This window comes from Schistocerca nitens, chromosome 1 (genome assembly GCF_023898315.1).
Source record: "Schistocerca nitens isolate TAMUIC-IGC-003100 chromosome 1, iqSchNite1.1, whole genome shotgun sequence".
NCBI classification, from domain to species: Eukaryota; Metazoa; Arthropoda; class Insecta; order Orthoptera; family Acrididae; genus Schistocerca; species Schistocerca nitens.
The window spans coordinates 703,938,293-703,958,956 of NC_064614.1; the positions used below are offsets into that span (position 1 = coordinate 703,938,293).

Consider the following 20,664-nt stretch of genomic DNA (forward strand, 5'->3'; position numbering starts at 1 on the left):
CAGATGATTCCTTTGAATGGCCTGTCACTACACTGGACATTACGGGTTCCCGGTTTGATTCCTGGCCAGGCTGGGGATTTTCTCTGCCCAGGGACTGGGTGTTGTCCTTATCATTTTATCACCATCATTCTTGACGGTAGCTAGATTGGACTGTGTAAAAATTGGGACTTAGTATGGGTGCTAATGACCACGCAATTGAGCGCCCCACAAACCAAACATCACCATACTTGACATTCATATAGAAATGCTGAAATAATGCAGAAGATGGACACATGATGCAGGAAGTGACAAGTGACCATCAACATACACAAATGAAACCTATTTTACATACATAGACTGGAGATGTAGCTATCGTTTTATTTTATGTTTGGTGGGCTAATGTTATTAATATTCAAAGTGGAGTCATTTAAAGTGAAATGACTACATAAAAAACTTGTAAGAAAGCCATATCTCCCCTCTAGGAGCCAACATGGGTTCTGAAAAAAATAACTGTGTGAAACCCAACTCCCTCTATTCACCCATGTAATCCAGAAAGAAATATATACAGGTGCCCAGATAACTTCTGTGTTCCTTGACTTCCAGAAGGTATTCAATACAGTTCCGCATTGCCATCTATTAACAAAATACGAGTGTATGGAATAGCAGACCAACTGTGTGATTGGATTGAAGAGTTTCTGGCAAACAGTACATAGCATGTCATTCTGAACAGAGAGAAGTCTTCAGACATAAAACTAACTTCATGTGTGACCCAGGAGAACATTATAGGACCATTATTTTCACAATGTGTATAAATGACCTAGTAGATAACACCTGAAGTTCTGTAAGGCTTCTCACAAATGTTTCTGTTGTATGTAGAGGAGTTCTGACACTAGAAAATTGTAGCGAAATCCAGGAACACCTGCAGATGATTGACGCTTGGTGCAGAGAGTGGCAATTGATCCTCAACATAAACAAATGTAATGTATAGTGAATACATCGGTAGAAAGACCCTTTATTGTATGATTACACAGTTGTAGAACAATCACTGGAAGCATTTACTTCCATAAAATATCCAGGAGTATGCGTATGGAGTAACTGGAAGTGGAGGTACCACATAAAATGAATTGTGAACAAATTAAATGCCAGATTGGGATTCATTGGAAGAATCATAGGAAATGTAGTCCATCAACAGTGGAAGCATCTTACAAAACTTATTTGACCAGTAATTGAAAATTGCTAATATTATGGGATCCGTACCAGATAAGACTGACAGAGGAAATATAGAAGATGCAAAGAAGAGCAGCGTATTTCATTACAGGTTCATTTAGTAAGCACAAAAACGTCACAGAGATTATCAACCAACTCCAATGGCAGGTGCTGCAAGAGAGGCATTCTGTACACTGGTATGGTATATTGTTAAAATTCAAAGACTCAACAGATGAATTGCTTTCTTTGCATCCAGCGAGAAGACCCTGAAGATAAAATTTGAAAGAGCCCAGCCCACTTGGAGGCTTGGAAGCAATCGTTCTTCCCACAAACTATTCGCGACTGGAACAGGAGAATGGGGTCTTAACAGTGGTACATGAAGTAATTTCCACCACACAAGGTGGCTTGTGGATTATAAATGTAGATGTAGGTATTGTACTGAGATTCATTCAGAAAATCAGAAGGGAATTTGTTATTCATTCATGAGAAGATAGCTTAGATAACAACTTGTATGACCATTTTTTGAATACTGTTCATCACTATAGGACATTCTCCTGGTAGGATTTATAGACAGAGCATAGAGAACTCTAAGAAGGGCATTTTGTAACGGATTTGTGTAGTAAGCATAAGAGCATTATGGAGATGCTAAACTAACTTTAGTAGTAGACTGTAGGATAGGCATTGTGTGATATGTAGATATAATTTCGTGACCTCGATTTCCAAAAAGAGCCAAGCAACTTTTTACTCTTCCCTCCTACACGTGTTGTTGTTGTTGATCTTCAGTGTAAAGACTGGTTTGATGCAACTCTCCATGTTACTCTATCCTATACAAGTATCTTCATCTCCAAATAACTACAGCAGCCTGCAGCCCATCTGAACCTGCTTACTGTATTACTCCATCTACTATTTTTACCCTCCGCACTTTCTTCCAGTACTAAAATGATGATTCCTTGATGTCTCAGAATATATCCTACCAACTGATCCCTTCTTTTAGTTAAGTATTGCGACAGATTTATTATGTCCCCCAATTTGATTCAGTATCTCCTCACAAGTTACTCTACCTACCTATCAGATTTTCAACATTCTTCTGTAGCACTACATTTCAAGAGATTCTACCTTTATTATTTTTTTCTTGTGGCATAGTTCATATCAGTTCAGACAGGCCAGGAAAAACTCTTACCTTAATAGTTTTGGATGTTAGCATATATTAAAGTGAAGAACTAAGTAAGGAACACGTGTATTTCTGTTTTCTCGAAAAAAATTTCTGCTCCAAGATACAGCCGTCCAAAGATAACCCTGTGCATACCACTTTGAAGATGCGAATTTAGGAAACAGTTCTAGATATTTTGTTGGTTTTTTTTAATTGGAAAGATAATTGCTTTATGATTACAAAGAAATCCTCCATTTAGGCTTATCTGTCAAATTTCTTTTACTGTAGCATTCTGAACCTTTCTATAATTTACTATTTTTTTTTTTTTTTTTTTTTCAAAAATGCCAAGCCATAAAATTTGGATTTTTTTTCTCTTGATTAGTACCATATAGTTCTACATTCCCTGAGAAGGAGAGCTTTTACATTTAGATTGAACAGGTTTTATAAACAATTGAAATTTTTGCCATACATAAAACCTTTGTTTTTGACTACATTGTCACATAACAGACTCATAAAAATCAAAACCTAGTCTTATTTAACATAATTTTAGATTTGAAAGAGGAGTAAGACACTCATTTTTCAAGCATTTTAAATGGTTCCAACATGTTTGTGAAAGGTCCAAAGACCTAAAGGTTTCAATTTATACAACTTCTGTGCACTCTGTTTTGTACTGAAATTAGCCAGTCAATGAACTAAAAGTATTCCGCTGCTTCAGCACCTTTTCCGCTGCTTCAGCATCTTCCTTTGACACACACACACACACACACACACACACACACACACACACACACACACACACCTTCTCAGGTTGTGACTCTGAATATTATCCTGCTGTTTCTGAGGTGTTGGCCAAACAAACGAAATTTCTTCTTTCTTGCTCTTTAAAGTGCGTGCAGTATGACTTCGCCCATCACATTGAGTCCAGAAATGTGTCTTCTAAATTTCTTTCACAGGAGTTGTTGTTTGGACCCTTCTTCTTTTTTCTGCTCATGGAATTCTTCAATTTCCTCTTTGGGCAAAGGAATGAGGGCTGTGGATGTGAAAGATTCCACGACTCTCATAAAATCCTCAGTATTCTGAATTGCAGCTGTATTTGATCTGGAAAGATTATGTTTTGTAGACAGGGCTTTAGCAGGTCTCCTACACCATCACAAGGCCCTTCCTGTGACCAGTAGCACTGTATACCCAGTCAGATGGCACAAGTGATTGACTCAATTCAAACAGCTGGTAATAATTTTTAAAATTACTATGAGCACCATCAGTAATAATGATCATCTTCTCTGCTCCTACTTGCAGTTGAAGAATTTTGCACATTGCTGGCAAAGCATGTATTGAGGCATGTCCTGTGTCATCACTTATAACTGCAACATTGTGGTTTTGTTTTGAAAATATGTCAATCCCGTAAAAATTGAAACTTGGTCATTACTCCAATTATGCTCTTTTACTTCTTGTGGGAGAATTACAAACCAGTTCTCAGCAAAATCGCAGTGAAGCACTAAACATAGTTCTTCGGCCTGTACACACCCTTTCACTTCTGCAATGTGTTGTTGTTGCAATTTCTTCAGATGCTGGTGTGTTACTGCTTTCACTGACCATTTACCAAGTTCATAAGTGGAACTGTCAAAGGCAACAGTTTTCTTAATTAGTTTATTTTCCTCCCATGTCACATATGTAACTCCTGCAGAGTTATCTGTTACGTCTTCCAGGCCAAGTGTCTGTAAAGACAGTCCTCCCATTCCAGGGCAGTCACCACAATCTTGAAACAAACTTGAAACTTCCTGGCAGATTAAAACTGTGTGCCCGAGCAGGAGAGCTTCTGTAAAGTTTGGAAGGTAGGAGACGAGGTACTGGCAGAAGTAAAGCTGTGAGTACCGGCCGTGAGTCGTGCTACGGTAGCTCAGTTGGTAGAGCACTTGCCCGCGAAAGGCAAAGGTCCCGAGTTCGAGTCTCGGTCGGGCACACAGTTTTAATCTGCCAGGAAGTTTCATATCAGCGCACACTCCGCTGCAGAGTGAAAATCTGATTCTTGAAACAAACTTGTCTCTCACTTTATGGCACAGACTACTAATGACTTCAAACGTCCGAGCAAGGTGTCATATGTCACGTGCTCCACTAAGGTCTTCAAAGTTACCACTCAAAGTTCAAAATTCGTGCATTAACACACATAGACAGACATCTCTAGGTGGGTGTGGAACGACCCACTTAGGTTGTAGTGCATAAAATTTTGATCCTCAAATATGTGAAGTTGTATAGTTGCTCTTATAAATTGCAAAAGTTTCTTTAATTCTGCGAGTCATGTACCTCTTTACTTTCACAACTTTTTGACCTTCAACTGTTACAGGATGACCATAATAGGGATGTGGTCATCCAAAGACTCCTTTTACAGACCTCACATTTCTTGACTTGTCTGCCATGTACTTCGATACTGATTGAATGTGGTTCAAAATTATTTTCTTTGAAAATGTCTCTGGAATAATAGTTAAAACTTGCACCTTTTCACTGTGGGATGCACAATATTCAACAGTTGAATTGATATTTGTGAAAAATTCCTGGCAAGAGGTCCAAGAGTGCTTTGGTTCATTTTCTTCTGAAGAGGGAGTTCCTATTTTGAAGGGTGTGGTCAGTTTTGCTGTAGTGTATTCATCCATAGCGTTAGTAATTTCCGTGCGCTTTCTTGATGCATAGAGCTTATGACTTGATTTCGCTGACCACAGTTTCTTAAAAGCACTAATACTTACCTCTTTAGTTGAGGGATTCACGGTATTTAATTTTTCCTCTGTTGATACAAAATCTGCACCATGGGAGGCCTCACCTTGTTCAGATACTATCGTTGTTATTCTGTCGAAACATGTAGAACACAAAAAAGTCGTCACTGGAAACATCTTCACTTTGAAACAGAGTCTTCAAATGAGAACACTTATTCTCAACTTGAACAAAGTCTGCCCCTTTTTTTCCCCGTTCTCGCTTATATATCATTCTTTTATGGATACACAAATAGTCAGCACATTTCACTCTCCTGTGGGCTCAGTCAGAAGACATTTCAAACAGTTCTTTTCACAAAACACATCGCAACTGTGTCAACTGGCAAACACAGAACTCACTGGATAGTCTCAGATTTCTTAGAAGCCTCTTCAATAAACAAATTAACACTGAACAACTAAAATACAGAAACCTGCAATGAACAACCACAAAAAAAAGTTGACAAGAAACTGCAACAAAGTTTAAGAAATAAATGCAACAAAGACAATAGAAATAAACATTATAACAGAGAAATTAGTAAGAAACAACTTCAGTGAAGACATACCTTGAACTTGAAAGTTAAAAAAAAATATTTTTTAAAATAAACCTGTTTAACTTAAAAGTGGGAGCTTTCCTTTACAGGGAATGTAGAACTATATGGTACTCATCAACAGAAAAACAATGTTATATAAGTCCAAATGGAGGATTTCTTTGTAATCATAAAGCGATTATCTTTTTTTTTTTTTAAATACTCCAACGAAATATCTAAAACTGTTCCAGAGATGTTTTAGAAATTTTTTCCGTAATTCGCATATTCAAAATGGTGTTGACAGTGTCATTTGTGAGGCCTGTATCTCGGGGCAGGATTTTTTTTTAAATTTATTTGCTCCTGAATTTTAACATATGCTAAATTCAATAACATCCGAGACTATGAAGGTAACCAGACTACCTGAAATGATACGGATTATGCCTTGTATGAAATGCTAAACGTCCACATTTTCACTTCACTATATGTCAGATAAATATTTTCAGAAGAGTCATAACTCTTAAATTTATATTTTTCTTCTTCAGAAACATGTTTCTTGCCTTTCCCAGTCTGCGGATTATATTATCTCTGCTTTGGTCGTCATCAGGTATTTTATTGCCCAAATACAATAGCTCATCTACTGTTTTTAGTGTTAATACCTCATTTCATAATCTAATCCCCTCAGCATCACCTGATATAGTTCGGCTACATTCCTTTACTCTTGTTTCACTGTTGTTCATATTTATCTTAATCCTCTTTTTAAGGCACTGTCTGTTCTATTGAGCTGTTCTTCCAAGTCCTTTTCTGTCTCTTAACAGAATGACAGTGTCACCAGCAAACATTAAAGTTCTTATTTCGTCTCCCAGACCTTTAATTCCTTCTCCTATTTTTTCTTGGTTTCTCTTCACTGCTACTTCAATGTAGAGACTGAATAACATCATAAATAGATTGCAACTGTGTCTCACTCTCTTCTCAACCACTGATTTCCTTTCATGCCCTTCGACTCTTATAACTGCTGTCTGGTTTCTGTTGTGCGTAACCTTTCGCACCCCGTATTTTAACCTTGCTGCTTTTAGAATTTCAAAAAGTGCTTTCCAGTCAACACTGTCCAAAGCTTTCTCTAAATCTACAAAAGTTACTGACTTAAGTTTGCCTTTCCTTAACTAATCTTCTAAGATACATTGTAAGGACAGTATTGTTTTGTATGTTCCTAAGTTTCTCTGGAACCCAAACTTATCTTCCTTGAGGGTTTTGTTTTTCTGTAAATAATTTCAGTATTTTGCAAATGTGACTTATTAAACTGATGGTATGGTAATATTCACGCCTATCAGCACCTGCTGTCTTTGGACTTGGAATTGTTACATTCTTCTTGAAATCTGAGGGTATTTCATGTGTATCATACATGTTGCACACCAGGCAGATTAGTCTTGTTGAGGATGGTTCTCCCAAGGACATCAGTTGTTTTGACGGAATGTCGTCTAGTCCAGGGGCTTTTTTTTTTTTTGGGGGGGGGGGGGGGCTGGCTTTCAATGCTCTGTCCAATTCTTCTCGCAGTGCCATATCTCCCACCTTGTCTTCCATCTACTCCCTCTTCCTTTCTATAAGAATGCCATCAGGTTGCTCTCCCTTGTATAGCACCCCTGTGTATTTCTTCCACTTTTCAGCTACCCCTTCTGTGCATAGTACTGGTTTTACATCTGAGCTTTTGATAGTCATACAGTTGGCTCTCTTTTCTCCAACGGCCTCTTTAATTTTCTTGTAGGCAGTACCTATATGAGTGTTATTGACAGTGGATGTCAAATTGATTCCATATTTTTAGGTTTCCAGAAGGCTATTGAGACTGTTCCTCACAAGCAGCTTCTGATTAATTACTTGCCTATGGAGTGTCATCTCAGTTGTGCAACTGGATTTGTAGTTTCCTGTTGGGAGGGTGACAGTTTGTAGTAATTGACAGAAAGTCATTGAGTAAAATGGAAGTAATGCCAGATGTTCCCCAAAAAAGTATTATAGGCTATTTGCTGTTCCTAATCTATATATAAATGATTTAGGAGACATTCTGAACAGTCCTCTTAGATTGTTTGCTTATGATCAGAATAAATTGCAAAACAATTTAGACAAGATATCTGTATAGCACAAAAAGGGCAGATGATGATTATAAGTAATAAGTGTGAATGTCATCCACATGAATATTAAAAAGATTCCTCTAAATTTCTGTTACAGTGTAAAACACACAAATCTGAAGGCTATAAATTCAACTAAATACTTGAGGATTACAATTACAAATAACTTAAATTGAAATGATCACATAGATAATGTTATGGGGAAAGCAAACCAAAGGCTGCAATTTATTAACAGAACATGTAGAAAATGCAGTGAAGTATTGCTGTGCAATGTGGGACCCACATATAGAATTGATAGAGGACACTGAAAAAGTTCCTTGTTTTGTATTATTGGGAAATAGGGGGGAGAGTGCTGTGGATATGATACACAAATTGGGATATCAGTCATTAAAACAAAGATGATTTTCGTCATGGCAGGATCTTCTCATGAAATTCCAGTCACCAAATTTGTTCTAAGAGTGTAAAAATATTTTGTTGGCACCCACCTTCATAGGACAGAATGATCATCATAATAAAAAAAGAAATATCAGAAATCGCATGGAAAGACATAAGTGTTTGTTTTTCTCTTGTGCTGTTTGAGAGTGAAATGGTAGAGGAAAAACCTGGAGGTCTTTGATGAACCCTCTGCCAGGCACTTAATTGTGGATTGCAGAGCAATGATGTAGATGTAGATCTGTCTTTCTCATAGCTATACATGCTTCTGTAGCCTTGCATTTGTCTTCTGGCCATTCCTGCTTAGCTAGTTTGCACTATCTGTCACTAATTTTTGGATGGATGTATTCTTTTTCGCGTACATCATTTGCTACATTTTTATATTTTCTCTTTTCATTAGTTAAGTTTAATATATCCCATGATATCCAAGGGTTTCTACTAGACCTTGTATTTTTACTTACTTGCTCCTCTGCTGTGTTCACTCCGTGAGCTTCCCATTCATCTTCTACTGTATTTATTTCCCTTGTTTCAGTTGTTCCTTAATGCCTCATTTGAAACTCTCAACAACTGCTGGTTCTTTCTACTTATTCAGGTCCTGTCTGCTTAATTCCCTATCTTTTTGTAAATTCTTCAGTTTTAATCTACAGTTCATAACTATTAAATTATAGTCAGAGTTCACATCTTGTACTACTGTGGAGGGTGTTGGCTTCACATGTATCTTGGCTACAACAATGCTGATGACATTCTCCTGCGTTACCACTGTTTGATTTTCTGTTTATAACCCTGTATTCACCTAACCATAAGTCTTGTTCCTCCTGCCACTGAACTTCACTAATTCCCATTATATCTAACTTCAGTCTATTCATCTGTATTTTTGAGTGGAGAGATATACAGATTACTATCAATTTTAAGAGGTTGTTTGGTACAAAACAGCTTTCATGTGCATGCAGACAAGAGGCAGTTAACACTTGCCCGTATACAAATGCTCCAGTTAAATAAATTTATATGAGAGACTTGAGTTGATTCAGTTGTGATTGTTTGCTAGTCAAAGATAAATGGTAGATTTGCTAGTCAAAGATAAATGGTAGATGTCTCACTGGAAGTACAAGGCTGAAATGTTTGTGGTGTACTGCCTACAAGCATAGCAATAATATGTGCTTTGTTTGTTATTTAATGCTTAATTATACCAAGACTCTCTTAATAATTATTGTATCCACCAAAGTAGCCTCTGAGGCAAAAAAATTATCAACAAATCTGTGCTTGTGTCCACTAATTGTGAATTCAATTATACATGAATTTGGGTAAAAGATGAAGGGATAGTTCTGGCGATGTGTCCCAGAATAGTAGGCCTACAGTGTGTTGAACTGCTTGGTTTCTTATCTGAAAAAAGTGAAATTGGAAATACAGAACATTTCAGATTCTCTGGCTTGGATTAATATGGTTTACAGCAGATATAATCAGAGTGACAGAAGGTAATGCTGGAATAGTTTCCAGCCGTCATGTCAATGAAATGCAAGTAATGTGATGTTAAAGTAGGGAAGATGTTTTTATGCTTCACTAGCAGGACTTTCCTTATACAATTCCTGTGTCATGGTAGCCAGTCATATAAATGTATGCCTATAGTAAGTAGACACTATATTTTGTTATTAACTCAAATAAAAAGAAACTGGCAAGAAACAGGGACAATTAAGATATTAAATTTTACTGTTCTGTTTATATTTTAGTAGTAAAAGACTTTCTGTTTATAAGACCTTTTTTCTCAATTATTATGATCATTCTGTAAAACAGTAGAAGTAGGGAAAACTTGGCGAAATAATATTCTATGATGTTAGACATTCATTTCATTGTTATTTGTTTTCAGAAAAACCAAAACTTCCAGATAATTATCAAGAAAGAACATGGGAAAAACTGAAAGAAGCTGTTATAGCAATTCAAACATCAAAATCCATACGCTATAGTCTTGAAGAGCTGTATCAGGCAGTTGAAAATATGTGCAATCACAAAATGGCATCTACTTTGTATGTTAATCTTACAGGTATGTTCTTGGATTTGTACCTATATATGTGTGTAATCTTGTACATTCATGTACATTTATTGTTAAGTTGGAAACTATTCTTACTATACAGCTCTCACAGAACAGCACGTGAAGGCAAACATCGAACAGTTCATGGCAGAATCTATGGACAGACAAATATTTTTAAAGAAGATGAATGAATGTTGGCAGTCCCATTGTCAGCAGATGATAATGGTTAGAAGTATATTCTTATACCTCGATAGGACTTATGTTTTACAGAATCCCACAATCCATTCTATATGGTAAGTGAAATTTAGAAATTGAAATTAGATTTTTAGTGATTCTTAAAAGTTAGAATTAAGGAACCCCACTCTTAAATTACAAATTAAAATAGAATAAAACTTCCAAAGTTCAGGAAACATAGGAAGAGAGTGATGCAGCTCTCCACGCTAGTCTGTCTGTGCAAGTCTTTGTGTCTCTGCATAACTACTGCAGCCTGCACCCACTAGAATCTGATTACTTTAGTGGAGCCTTGATCACTCTGTATAGTGTTTATCCCCATATTTCCCTTGATTACTGAATGAACTATTGCTCAATACCTCAGGATATGTCCTATCAACTCATCACTTCTTTTAGTGAAATTGTACCAAAAAGCTTTTTTTCTCCCAGTTCAATTTAGTCTCATTATTATTATCTCAATCTTTCTATTTGATCTTCAACATTCTTCTATAACTCCACTTTTCAAAAGCTTCTATTGTTCTCTCTTCAGCACTATTTATCATCCATATTTCACTTCCAAGTAATACTAAACACCACACAGATATTTTCAGAAAAGCTTTTCTTGCAATTTTCTGTCTTCTTTACTTTTGTCGTCATCAGACATTTGGCTGCCCAAATAGTAAAACTCATTGAGTGCTTTTAGTGTATCATTTCTTAACACAATTCCCTGAGCATCACCTGATTTATGTCGCACTCCGTAAACCTTGATTATTTTATTCATATTTATCTTATAACCCCTTTTGAAGACGCTGTCCATCCTGTACCGTAGATGTTCCTAGTTCCTTTCTCTCTCTTGACAGCATTACATTGTACTCAACAACATAGGGTATAGCCTGCAACTGTGTCTCATTATTTTCTAAATTACTGTCTCCCTTTTATGACCTTCAATTGTTAAAATTGCAGTCTGGTTTTTGCACTGGTTGCAAATATATCTCTGTGGTGGTGACAGGAAGGGCATTCAACAACTGTCTACCACTGATATTGCCAAATCTAGATTAATATGCTGACCCCATGAAGGTAAGAGACAAGGCCAGGAGAAAGTAGGAAAGATTTACAGAATGTATTTCAGGTGAAAGAACCCCACACAATCCATGGTAAATGCCTTACATTCACCACTGACTCAATGATGGATTGGCTTTCATTTTCAATGTTTATTTCTCTCTTTCATTAATATTCCTCTTTTTTTATATTGATTCCATTGGAATTATGGTGTGGCAAACTTTCTGTGTTACCCTCATGAAACCAAATTGATTACTGTGCTAAAAATATGAATTGTTCTTGACTGTGTTACATACCCCATTACAGATATTTATTTAGGTAAAATGGAAGTCAAGATGTTCACCTTTATCTTAATGCTGTGTTTTATTTAGTCAGTCAGTTGCATCATCTAGCTTCTGGTTTAGACTGCAAGAGACCTCCATCCGTTCATGTCTGCAATCATAGCTGCTACCTTTTCCAGTGACAGCTGACCAGTGTTCCCATATCATTTTTGGCGCTTGTCATCCTTTGTTACTGTTCACCTGTATCTGCTTTGTTGTATCAGCAACTGATCTTTGACACTCTCTGGCCAAGTCTCATCCACTTCAGGTGTTGCTTTTGGATAATCTTCTCAATTGGCTTTGCAGTTTGCATGAGTGACTGTGCTTCCCATCCGTCTCACTTTATCTGTTTCTCACAGTATTATGAAAAGGAAAGTTGCTTCTCACCGTATAGCAAAGATGCCAAGTCACAGACAGGCACAACAAAAAGACTGTCACAAATAAAGCTTTCGGCCAGTAAGGCCTTCGTCAAAAATACACACACACACACACACACACACACACACACACACACACACACACACACACACACACACACACACGGAAATGCAACTCAACACTCAACTGCAGTCTCAGACAACTGAAACCACGCTGCCAATGTCATTTTGTTGTGCATATCTGCGACTCAGCATCTCCGCTATATGGTGCGCAGCAACTTTCCTTTTCATAATATTGTTCCTTTCCATCCTGAATTTTCCATTGCTTGATTTTATCTGTTCCTCTATGTTCCATATATGTACATTAACTTTACAGCTGGACTCCAATGTAATTGCTCTCACTCACAATAAAAAATCCCAGATTTGGAGCAACCTATAACAACAGTACGAAAAGACTTGATTGCTACTTACACATGGAGGCACAAAAAAAAGAATTCTAGAAATATTTCAGTTTTCTGGCTGGGATGGGTAGTGGGATTAAAGAGGCGGCAAGAGGTGGGGAAGGGAGGGATAGCAGGGCAGGGGTGGGGGTAAAATCCTAATGCTGCCAGTGGCTGTCTAGAAGCTGCTATCGGTGGGAAGAATCCAGATGACACAGGCTGTGAAGCATTTGATAAAGTGAAGCACATAGTGTTTGCCAGCATGTTCAGCAACAGGCTGGTCCAGCTGTTTCATGGCCACAGTTTGCCAGTGGCCACTCCTGTATATAGACAGCTTGTTACTAGTCGTGTCCACATAGAATGCGTCACAGTGATTGAAGCTGAGTTGGTAAATGACATGGCTGCTTTCACAGGTAACCCTGCCTTTGGAGTATGAGATACCAGTGACAGGACTGGAGTAGTGGGGAAAATGTTGTGCATCTAGGTCTATTGTAGGGATATGAACCATGAGGCAAGAGGTGTGAGCGAGGATGGATTAGGGACAGACAACAGTATTGTGTAGGTTGGTGGTGGAATACCTCTATGAGAGAACGCGGAGGATATTTCTCATTTCAGGGCATATTGGAAGATAGTAGAAACCCTGGTGGAGAATGTGATCTGTTGCTAGAATCTTGGATAGTACTGAGTTAAGAGAGAAGTGCTGCTTTGCGACCAGGCAGTGGGTATGTGGAGGTTGGTAGGTGACTGATGAGGCAGGGCACAGGAAATCTGTCTGAACAAAGTTGGGAAGGTAATTTCAGTCTGCGAAGGCCTCAGTGATACCTTTGGCATAGTATTTGGGAAAGGACTGCTTGCCACTACAGATGTGATAATCAGGGGTGGCTATGCTGTATAGTAGGGACTTCTTCATGTGGAATGGGTCGCAGCTGTGGAAGTAGATGTATTGTTAGTGGTTGGTAGATCTTATGTGGGCAGAGGTACTGATGTAACATTCCTTAAGGTGGAGGTTGACATCGTGGTAGATGGCTTGTTGAGCTGAAGAAGACCAAGCAAAGTGAAAATGGAAGAAGTTGTCGAGACCTGGAGTAATTCGAATAGGGTGTCCTCACCCTCACTCCATATCATGAAGATGAAGATGTCAGTGAATCTAAACCATGTAAGGGGTTTAGCATTTGAGTTGCCATGCCGGTGCCCATTGCAACCACTGATTTGTTTGTTGGTGATGCCTTCAAAGGAGAAGTAATTGTGGGTGAGGCTTTAGTTAGTCATGGTGACCAGGGAGGAGATTGTAGGTTTGGAGTCAGGTGGACATTGGGAAAGATAGTGTTCAATAGCAGCAAGACCTTGGACATTGAGGATGTCAGTGTAGAGGAAGGTGGCATTGAAAGTGATGAGCAGGGCACCAAGTAGTGAAGAAACAGGAAGTGCAGAGTGTTGGTGGAGGAAGTGATTGACGTCTTTTGTATTGGATGATAGGTTACAGATTACAGGCTGAAGATGTTGGTCCACAAGGGCATAGATTCTCTCTTTGGCAGCAGGGTAACCAACCACAATGGGGCATCATGGGCAGTTGGGTTTGTGAGCTTAAGGAAACATGTAGAAGGTAGGAGGTTGGACTTTCCATTGTTACATTTGGAGCAACATTGAGCTTTTTTTCTTCTTCAGTGTCTCTCTTCTGTTAAGGAAGTGTTCTGTCTAATGTCATTAAACAGATTCTATACATTCTGATGAGGCTTTCCAAGATTATTCTTCCATCTTTCCATTCAAATTTAAGACAGATGAAGTACTTAAATTTGGCTAGCCGTGGTAACGGTTTTCTATTCACTGTGATGCAGTGGCTTTCACCTCATGGTGCTATATAAAATAATGTTAACCATTCATAATCATTACATGCTCTGCATACTTACTATTAGCTTCAGTTGGTGAATGTTTTGCACATGATCGTTAGCAAGTATCAATAAGCTAATCTTATAACTACATCCTGATGACTGTAAGTAAAATATTTTAGTTTGTATTTATGACAATTTACTAATATTCTGTGTTCAGCACTGTAATGAGGATGATACAGGTACACGGGAAAAGAATGAAATAAGAAAATAACAGATTGCAGTGTAGACATCTGGAGAAATAGGTGGCTGTTGCAGTTGATAAGAAACAAAGTAAACTGAGTGCTTGACCTCTTATTCACATCAAATCTATTTGAGACAGAATGCTATCTCAGTTGTGAGGGCAGGAATCAACCATGATCTGTTGAAATTGCAGTCTCAGCATTTGTCCAAGGTGATCTTGGGGGACTAAAGAATCGTTAATACAGGGCGTTCTGTTGGTGATCTGGGCCACACCATTCCAAAGCACATGTCAGATTTCTTAACAATTCTAATTCAGCAGAACAACATAAAAAAATCACAAAGTCAAGTATGGTTGTCACATCAAGGAACGTATACTGATCTGCTGGACCCTAATTCCAGTGTTTTCCTCCTGTCTTGATTGTTTTACTGAGTAAAAAATGCAAAGAAGTAAACTACATAAATCTGGATTACTTGTAGACATTAAAATGTACAAAAAAGAAGAGACTTAATAATCTCTTTTGTCACTTTTGACAAGATCTTAAAACATTGAATGCACTTTCTAAGAAAACCTATGCATACTGCAGAGTGGTTGCAAAAGTTTTTTTTTTAATGAGATATATTTATTTTTAACTGTGAAACTTTGGAGTGAGCAAATACACTTTGACAGATTCTGTTTTAACTTGGAACTGCTATGCATTTTATTTTATTTTTATTTATTTTTTTTTTAAAGAAATCATATGATGCAAGTAGTTATGTCTAAAAAAAATCCTTGGAGATTGAAGTGAGATATCTCAGAATAGAGCAATCATAAAATACATAACATTCTACAGAGTTGATTGTACACATGCTCTTCATTTTAAGGTAGCAGCTGCTTCTGGGGTCATCTAATATTCCTCTTCTCCTCCGTTCTGTATTCGAAATACATCTCATTCATTGTATGCAAATGATAGCTCAGTTCTAATCTAGACGACTTCAAGAATTTGATATAATATGTCTTGTAATTGAATGTAATTGAATGACAGAGCTCTTAGTGGTATTTTATAATGCCGTAATCATTTGCAGACCTCTATCTTAAGCCAATCATCAAAAGAAGCTGAAGTTTTACAGTTCTTGAAACAATGTAACACAAAGTATTTTTGGTGTAAATTCAAGAATTAACTGTAGAAGTCTCTTTAAGAACAGGTTATGCACTGCTGCTTCTCAGTATATTTATTAATTGATAAAATTAACCATGAGAGATATAGCTCTCTTTCAGACTAGTAGCTCAATTCACAGAATAAAACCAGGAATAAAAACAATCGTAATAAAAACTTAGTCACTCTTGCATGAACAAACATTTTTCAGTAGTTTACCAGCAACTTTAAAAAGTTTTGTTAGGAATAATGTCCAGCTTAAGAGGATGTTAAGGATTAAATGGTGACCATTGTCTACTCCATTGCCGAATTTAAAATGAGTCCTACATAATACCTAATGTCTATGTAACTTCATTGTAGTAAAGCGTTCTGTTTTACCAAGCCTTGTTAACTGTTTTCATTTTAAAGATAATTGGTTACTGTAGCTTAGGAATTAAAAGCTCACCATACAAAATATTAGATACTCTCTTAAAAGAGCACACTGGTTGCTTTGGAATGGTGCAGATGGTGCATAACAGATATCAGACTGTCACGTGACCCTACCCCATGAATGTGATTTGTGACAGTGAGGTGGTGTGTAAAGAGGTACTGTGTTCAGACATGTTGGTAGCTACACTGTTAATGAAATTAGCCCACTTGTTGGTGCATCAGTAGACTGTGCAACGTATCCACGAGAAATGGTGCACCCCTTGCTGGGGTGGGAGAAAGAGTTCAAAATGGTTCAAATGGCTCTGAGCACTATGGGACTCAACTGCGGAGGTCATTAGTCCCCTAGAACTTAGAACTAGTTAAACCTAACTAACCTAAGGACATCACAAACATCCATGCCCGAGGCAGGATTTGAACCTGCGACCGTAGCGGTCTTGCGGTTCCAGACTGCAGTGCCTTTAACCGCACGGCCACTTTGGCCGGCGGGAGAAAGAGTATCACGCCTTGTCAGTGACAAGCGATTTCAGGCCCACTGGAATTTCTGTTCATGTGGGTCCATCACAACTTGTTTCCCAGTGAACATTGCAAAGCTAAGCACATGCAGTGGACATTTGGAGTTGGGCACCTCTCAAAATATCATTGCTCTTGGTGGCATATAAAGCTGCAAGTCTTCAGTAGACCAAACAGCACAGAAACTAGACAATAGTGGACTTGAGGCATGTAGTTTGGTCCACCAAGTTGTTTTTGCCTCTTTTGAAATGATAAAAGTTATAGCCGAATGAGACCTATGACTTGCATTATGTAGAGTATATTGTTAATTCAAGGTCCATGATATTTAAAGAATATTTTTCATACTGTGGCTTGGTGTCACTCATTGAGGTTAGCGTGGAGACAAACCAGGATGTTTCTCGGTGACCAACTTTTGTCCTTTCTTCTGGATCTTCATTATGTGTCTGTTGTGGACTGTCCCATTTTCCAAAATGACAACTGACTTGTTTATGGGGCTGCAACTGTATGTTCCTGGTTTGACAGATACTTAGGCACACTATTGCATATCGAGCAGCTTGATCTTAATCCCACGTAGAATGTCTGCGACTATTTGAAGCAGCGGATGAAACATGGAAATAAACATCACCACAGTTTAATAACTTTAGAGAATCTAACCATTAATGAGTGTCTTCAGCTGGATACAGGATACCAAAAGAAACTTCCTGGCTGTTAAAAAATGTGTGCAGGGTTCGTGCTAGAACCTGGTACCTTTGCCTTTCTTGGGGAAGGCTTGTATTGACTGAGCTGTCCAAGCACAACTTGTGATCTTTTCTCACAGCTTAATGTCTTCCAGTGGCTCTTTCTACCTTCCAAACTTCACAGGATTCTGGAGAAATGGCTTAACTGTAACGTAGAGGATTTTTTTTTTTTTTTTTTTCGCAAGTGTGCTAGTCCTGCAAGGTATGCAGGAGAACATCTGTAAAGTTGGGAAGGTAGGAGAAGAGGTACTGGCAGAAGTAAAGTTGTGAGGGTGAACCTTGTGAGTCTGGACACCTGAAGAAACTAGAAGGCACTCTTCCTTGCTGAATTGACACAAGTGTCAAGGCTAAAGGCAGTGTTAAACGGTGTTAGCGTGATTCCTTCTTTGAGTGAATTGTTTATCTGGTATGCTTATTATGTACCTTAGAGTGAATACATTTAAATGTTTGTGGGAATATTTTTAATTTCTGTGTAGTTCCTGACTTAGGAGCTGTGTGAAAACCATTTGCATATCAGAATTATTTTATTTTCGAAAATAATCTGTATGCCTTGATATGTGTGTTGTCCTGTGGCCACTTGGTCAATAAAATTATTTTATTGTATTTTTTCCATCTGAAGCTCTAATGCAATATGCCTAGTTTATATCAGCATATCAATTCTTTTGTAAATATGTATTATGTATTTTAATTTTATCTGACATGTTCCTCATTTTTGAAAGTCTACTCCCTATGGATCCACAAAAAGAGTATCTGATCTGACCTATGTTAATAGTCTGTAATAATTATCTTCTATTTCTGTCCTCAGTTTAATAAAAAGTAACATGTGATGGGAAAACTTTGAATAAATTGTGTATGTGAAAATTGCATGTGGTTTCGGATACTAACAGATTGGCTGATCATTCTGTATTTTCCGAAGTAGTACATATTTGTTTTTACAGTGCCTGTCATCTAGTTACCAGCAGTTTTCATATGGTTTGACATTCTTCCTATGGCTGCTGTACGTAATACTGATAGCATTCTTCTTTTTTTTCTTTACTAGGGATATGGGCCTAGACTTGTTCCGTCAGCACATAGTCTTAAACACTCTTGTGCAAACAAGAACTGTGGAGGGCCTTCTTATGTTAATTGAGAAGGAGAGGCAAGGAGATACTGTTGATAGGACATTATTAAAATCATTGCTAAGAATGTTATCAGATCTCCAGATATATCAAGATGCTTTTGAGAGCAAGTAAGTTTCTGAATTACTAAAACATTTGCATCTCTTATACCTACTAGAATACTCTTTACTTGATGTGGGTTGTGTTTAGAAAAAAGAAATGTTGCAAGTTCAGTGGAATTAGTAACAAAGTACCAAAGTGATTGCTGGATTAGGAAATAATTTATAAAACACTTGTAGGTTCCTAGCTGCGACAGACAGATTGTATGCTGCTGAAGGGCAGAGATTAATGCAAGAGCATGATGTTCCTGAATACTTAGCTCATGTTGATCAGAGACTCAAGGAGGAGATGGAAAGACTTATACACTACCTGGACCCATCAACAAAGTAAGTTTATTAAATAACATGGTGGTACTTCAATTGGTGTGATTTTTCTTGCACGTGTTGTTTGTTTGAATACATTAATAATTTAATAAGGAAGATAAGAAGTGTTTGAAGTAGCATTTTTAATTTATTTATCAAATCCTTAGGTGGCAGCTTATACATACAGTAGAAAAGCAGTTATTATCGGAGCACTTAAGCAGTATTTTACACAAAGGACTGGATAACTTGTTAGAAGAAAACAGAGTTTCTGATTTGACATTGCTGTACAGTTTGTTTACAAGAGTGAAAAATGGTTTAGTGGAACTATGTCTGAATTTCAATACATATATCAAGGTTAGTATTAATATTTATTTTAGTTCCTAGATATTGTCACTCTCTTTCATGTGTGCTTCACGTGTTGTTAAGTAATATTTTAATGTATTATTTAATGAAACTAAAAGAAAGTATAAACTTGTCTTTGTACAGACATATTTGTATTGTACAATCTAAATCAGCTGGTTCAGTTACAATGGCAATGCCATGTAAAACAAGAGAGATATACATATTTTTTAACATATTGAAAGATAAAACATTTTTTTTTATTGTTTGCTCTTGAGGTTTGATGTAATATGTAGAGCTAAATTCTCTCAGTTAGAGCACAAAGTTGTTCTAAGGATCGTGCTCATTCTTTTTAAATTGTCTGTCATTCCATGTTGTAATCTTGTGACATCAGTATTCTGAACTTTCTATTCCTCCAAGGGGTTCAGGTTTTCGCCACTGGAATGCATCATTATCCTGTTTAAAACGAGGGAAAAATACTCTGGTTGGAGCACAAAAAAAGGTGAACGTGTTCCTCTTTAAATGATTCTGACAGGAAAGTGGGGGACGAGCTACCCAATCCTCACTCCACCTTCCTAACCAAAAATTTTGTTATGCGAACATATCTACGCTCTTTTAATGCAGAACGTTCTAAATCCCCCCAGTCTGTATTTGTAGTCCAGCCTTCATACTCAGTGTCTGCTTCTCACTGCCACTGTCTGTGTATATTGTCTACCACACTGTCTCCTCCTCCTCCTCCCCCCCCCCCTTGCCCCCCCCCCCATCCCCCCATGCCCGCCTTAGATTTGCAATACATCCCACTGCCACTGTCACCCTTCTTATTTTCTTTTTTTTTCCATTCACACTGTCACTGTCTCCACTATGCCTCAGCAGCTTAAAAATTCTGGGGTCTTAACTTATGTTTCTCCTATAACAACGTTTAAAATTTTGCTCCAAAATGCACCTTCTTGTATACCTGTGTTTTGTTTAGCTTGGTGATCTTGGAACCATAGCACTGACCGTAGAACCCTTATCATGTGTTCATTATATCAGTTAAAACTACACTTATGCCTCAGGCCAGATATTACGTGCATGATTTATTTCCATGAGTATGGTGCATGATTTATTTCCATGAGTATGGTAACTTTGAACATATGGATCTCTGTCATGGATACTGAGCTCAAAAAATGTATAAGGTTATCTGAGATCATCATCGTTTGAACACATGGTAAAAATTTCGACAATCTGCCATGAATAGAAATTATAGCAGTGGCCATTCCCACAATTTGTACTTTTTGTGCCTAAAAATCTTGATTTTTCAGGGTTTTCTCAGGAACTAATCATGTCAAAATGGTGCTTTTATAAGGT

The 20,664-nt window shown here is 37.6% G+C and overlaps 1 protein-coding gene across 1 annotated transcript in view; it reads left to right on the forward strand.

The window, feature by feature from the left end:
• Positions 1–20,664, forward strand: part of LOC126259657 (cullin-4A) — a 91,758-nt gene that overhangs the window by 17,288 nt on the left and 53,806 nt on the right. The window contains exons 2-6 of the mRNA XM_049956593.1: positions 10,014–10,187; positions 10,279–10,468; positions 18,499–18,687; positions 18,856–19,002; positions 19,146–19,332. Coding sequence (XP_049812550.1) covers positions 10,014–10,187; positions 10,279–10,468; positions 18,499–18,687; positions 18,856–19,002; positions 19,146–19,332 — 887 coding nt within the window. The remainder of the gene's footprint in view (positions 1–10,013; positions 10,188–10,278; positions 10,469–18,498; positions 18,688–18,855; positions 19,003–19,145; positions 19,333–20,664) is intronic.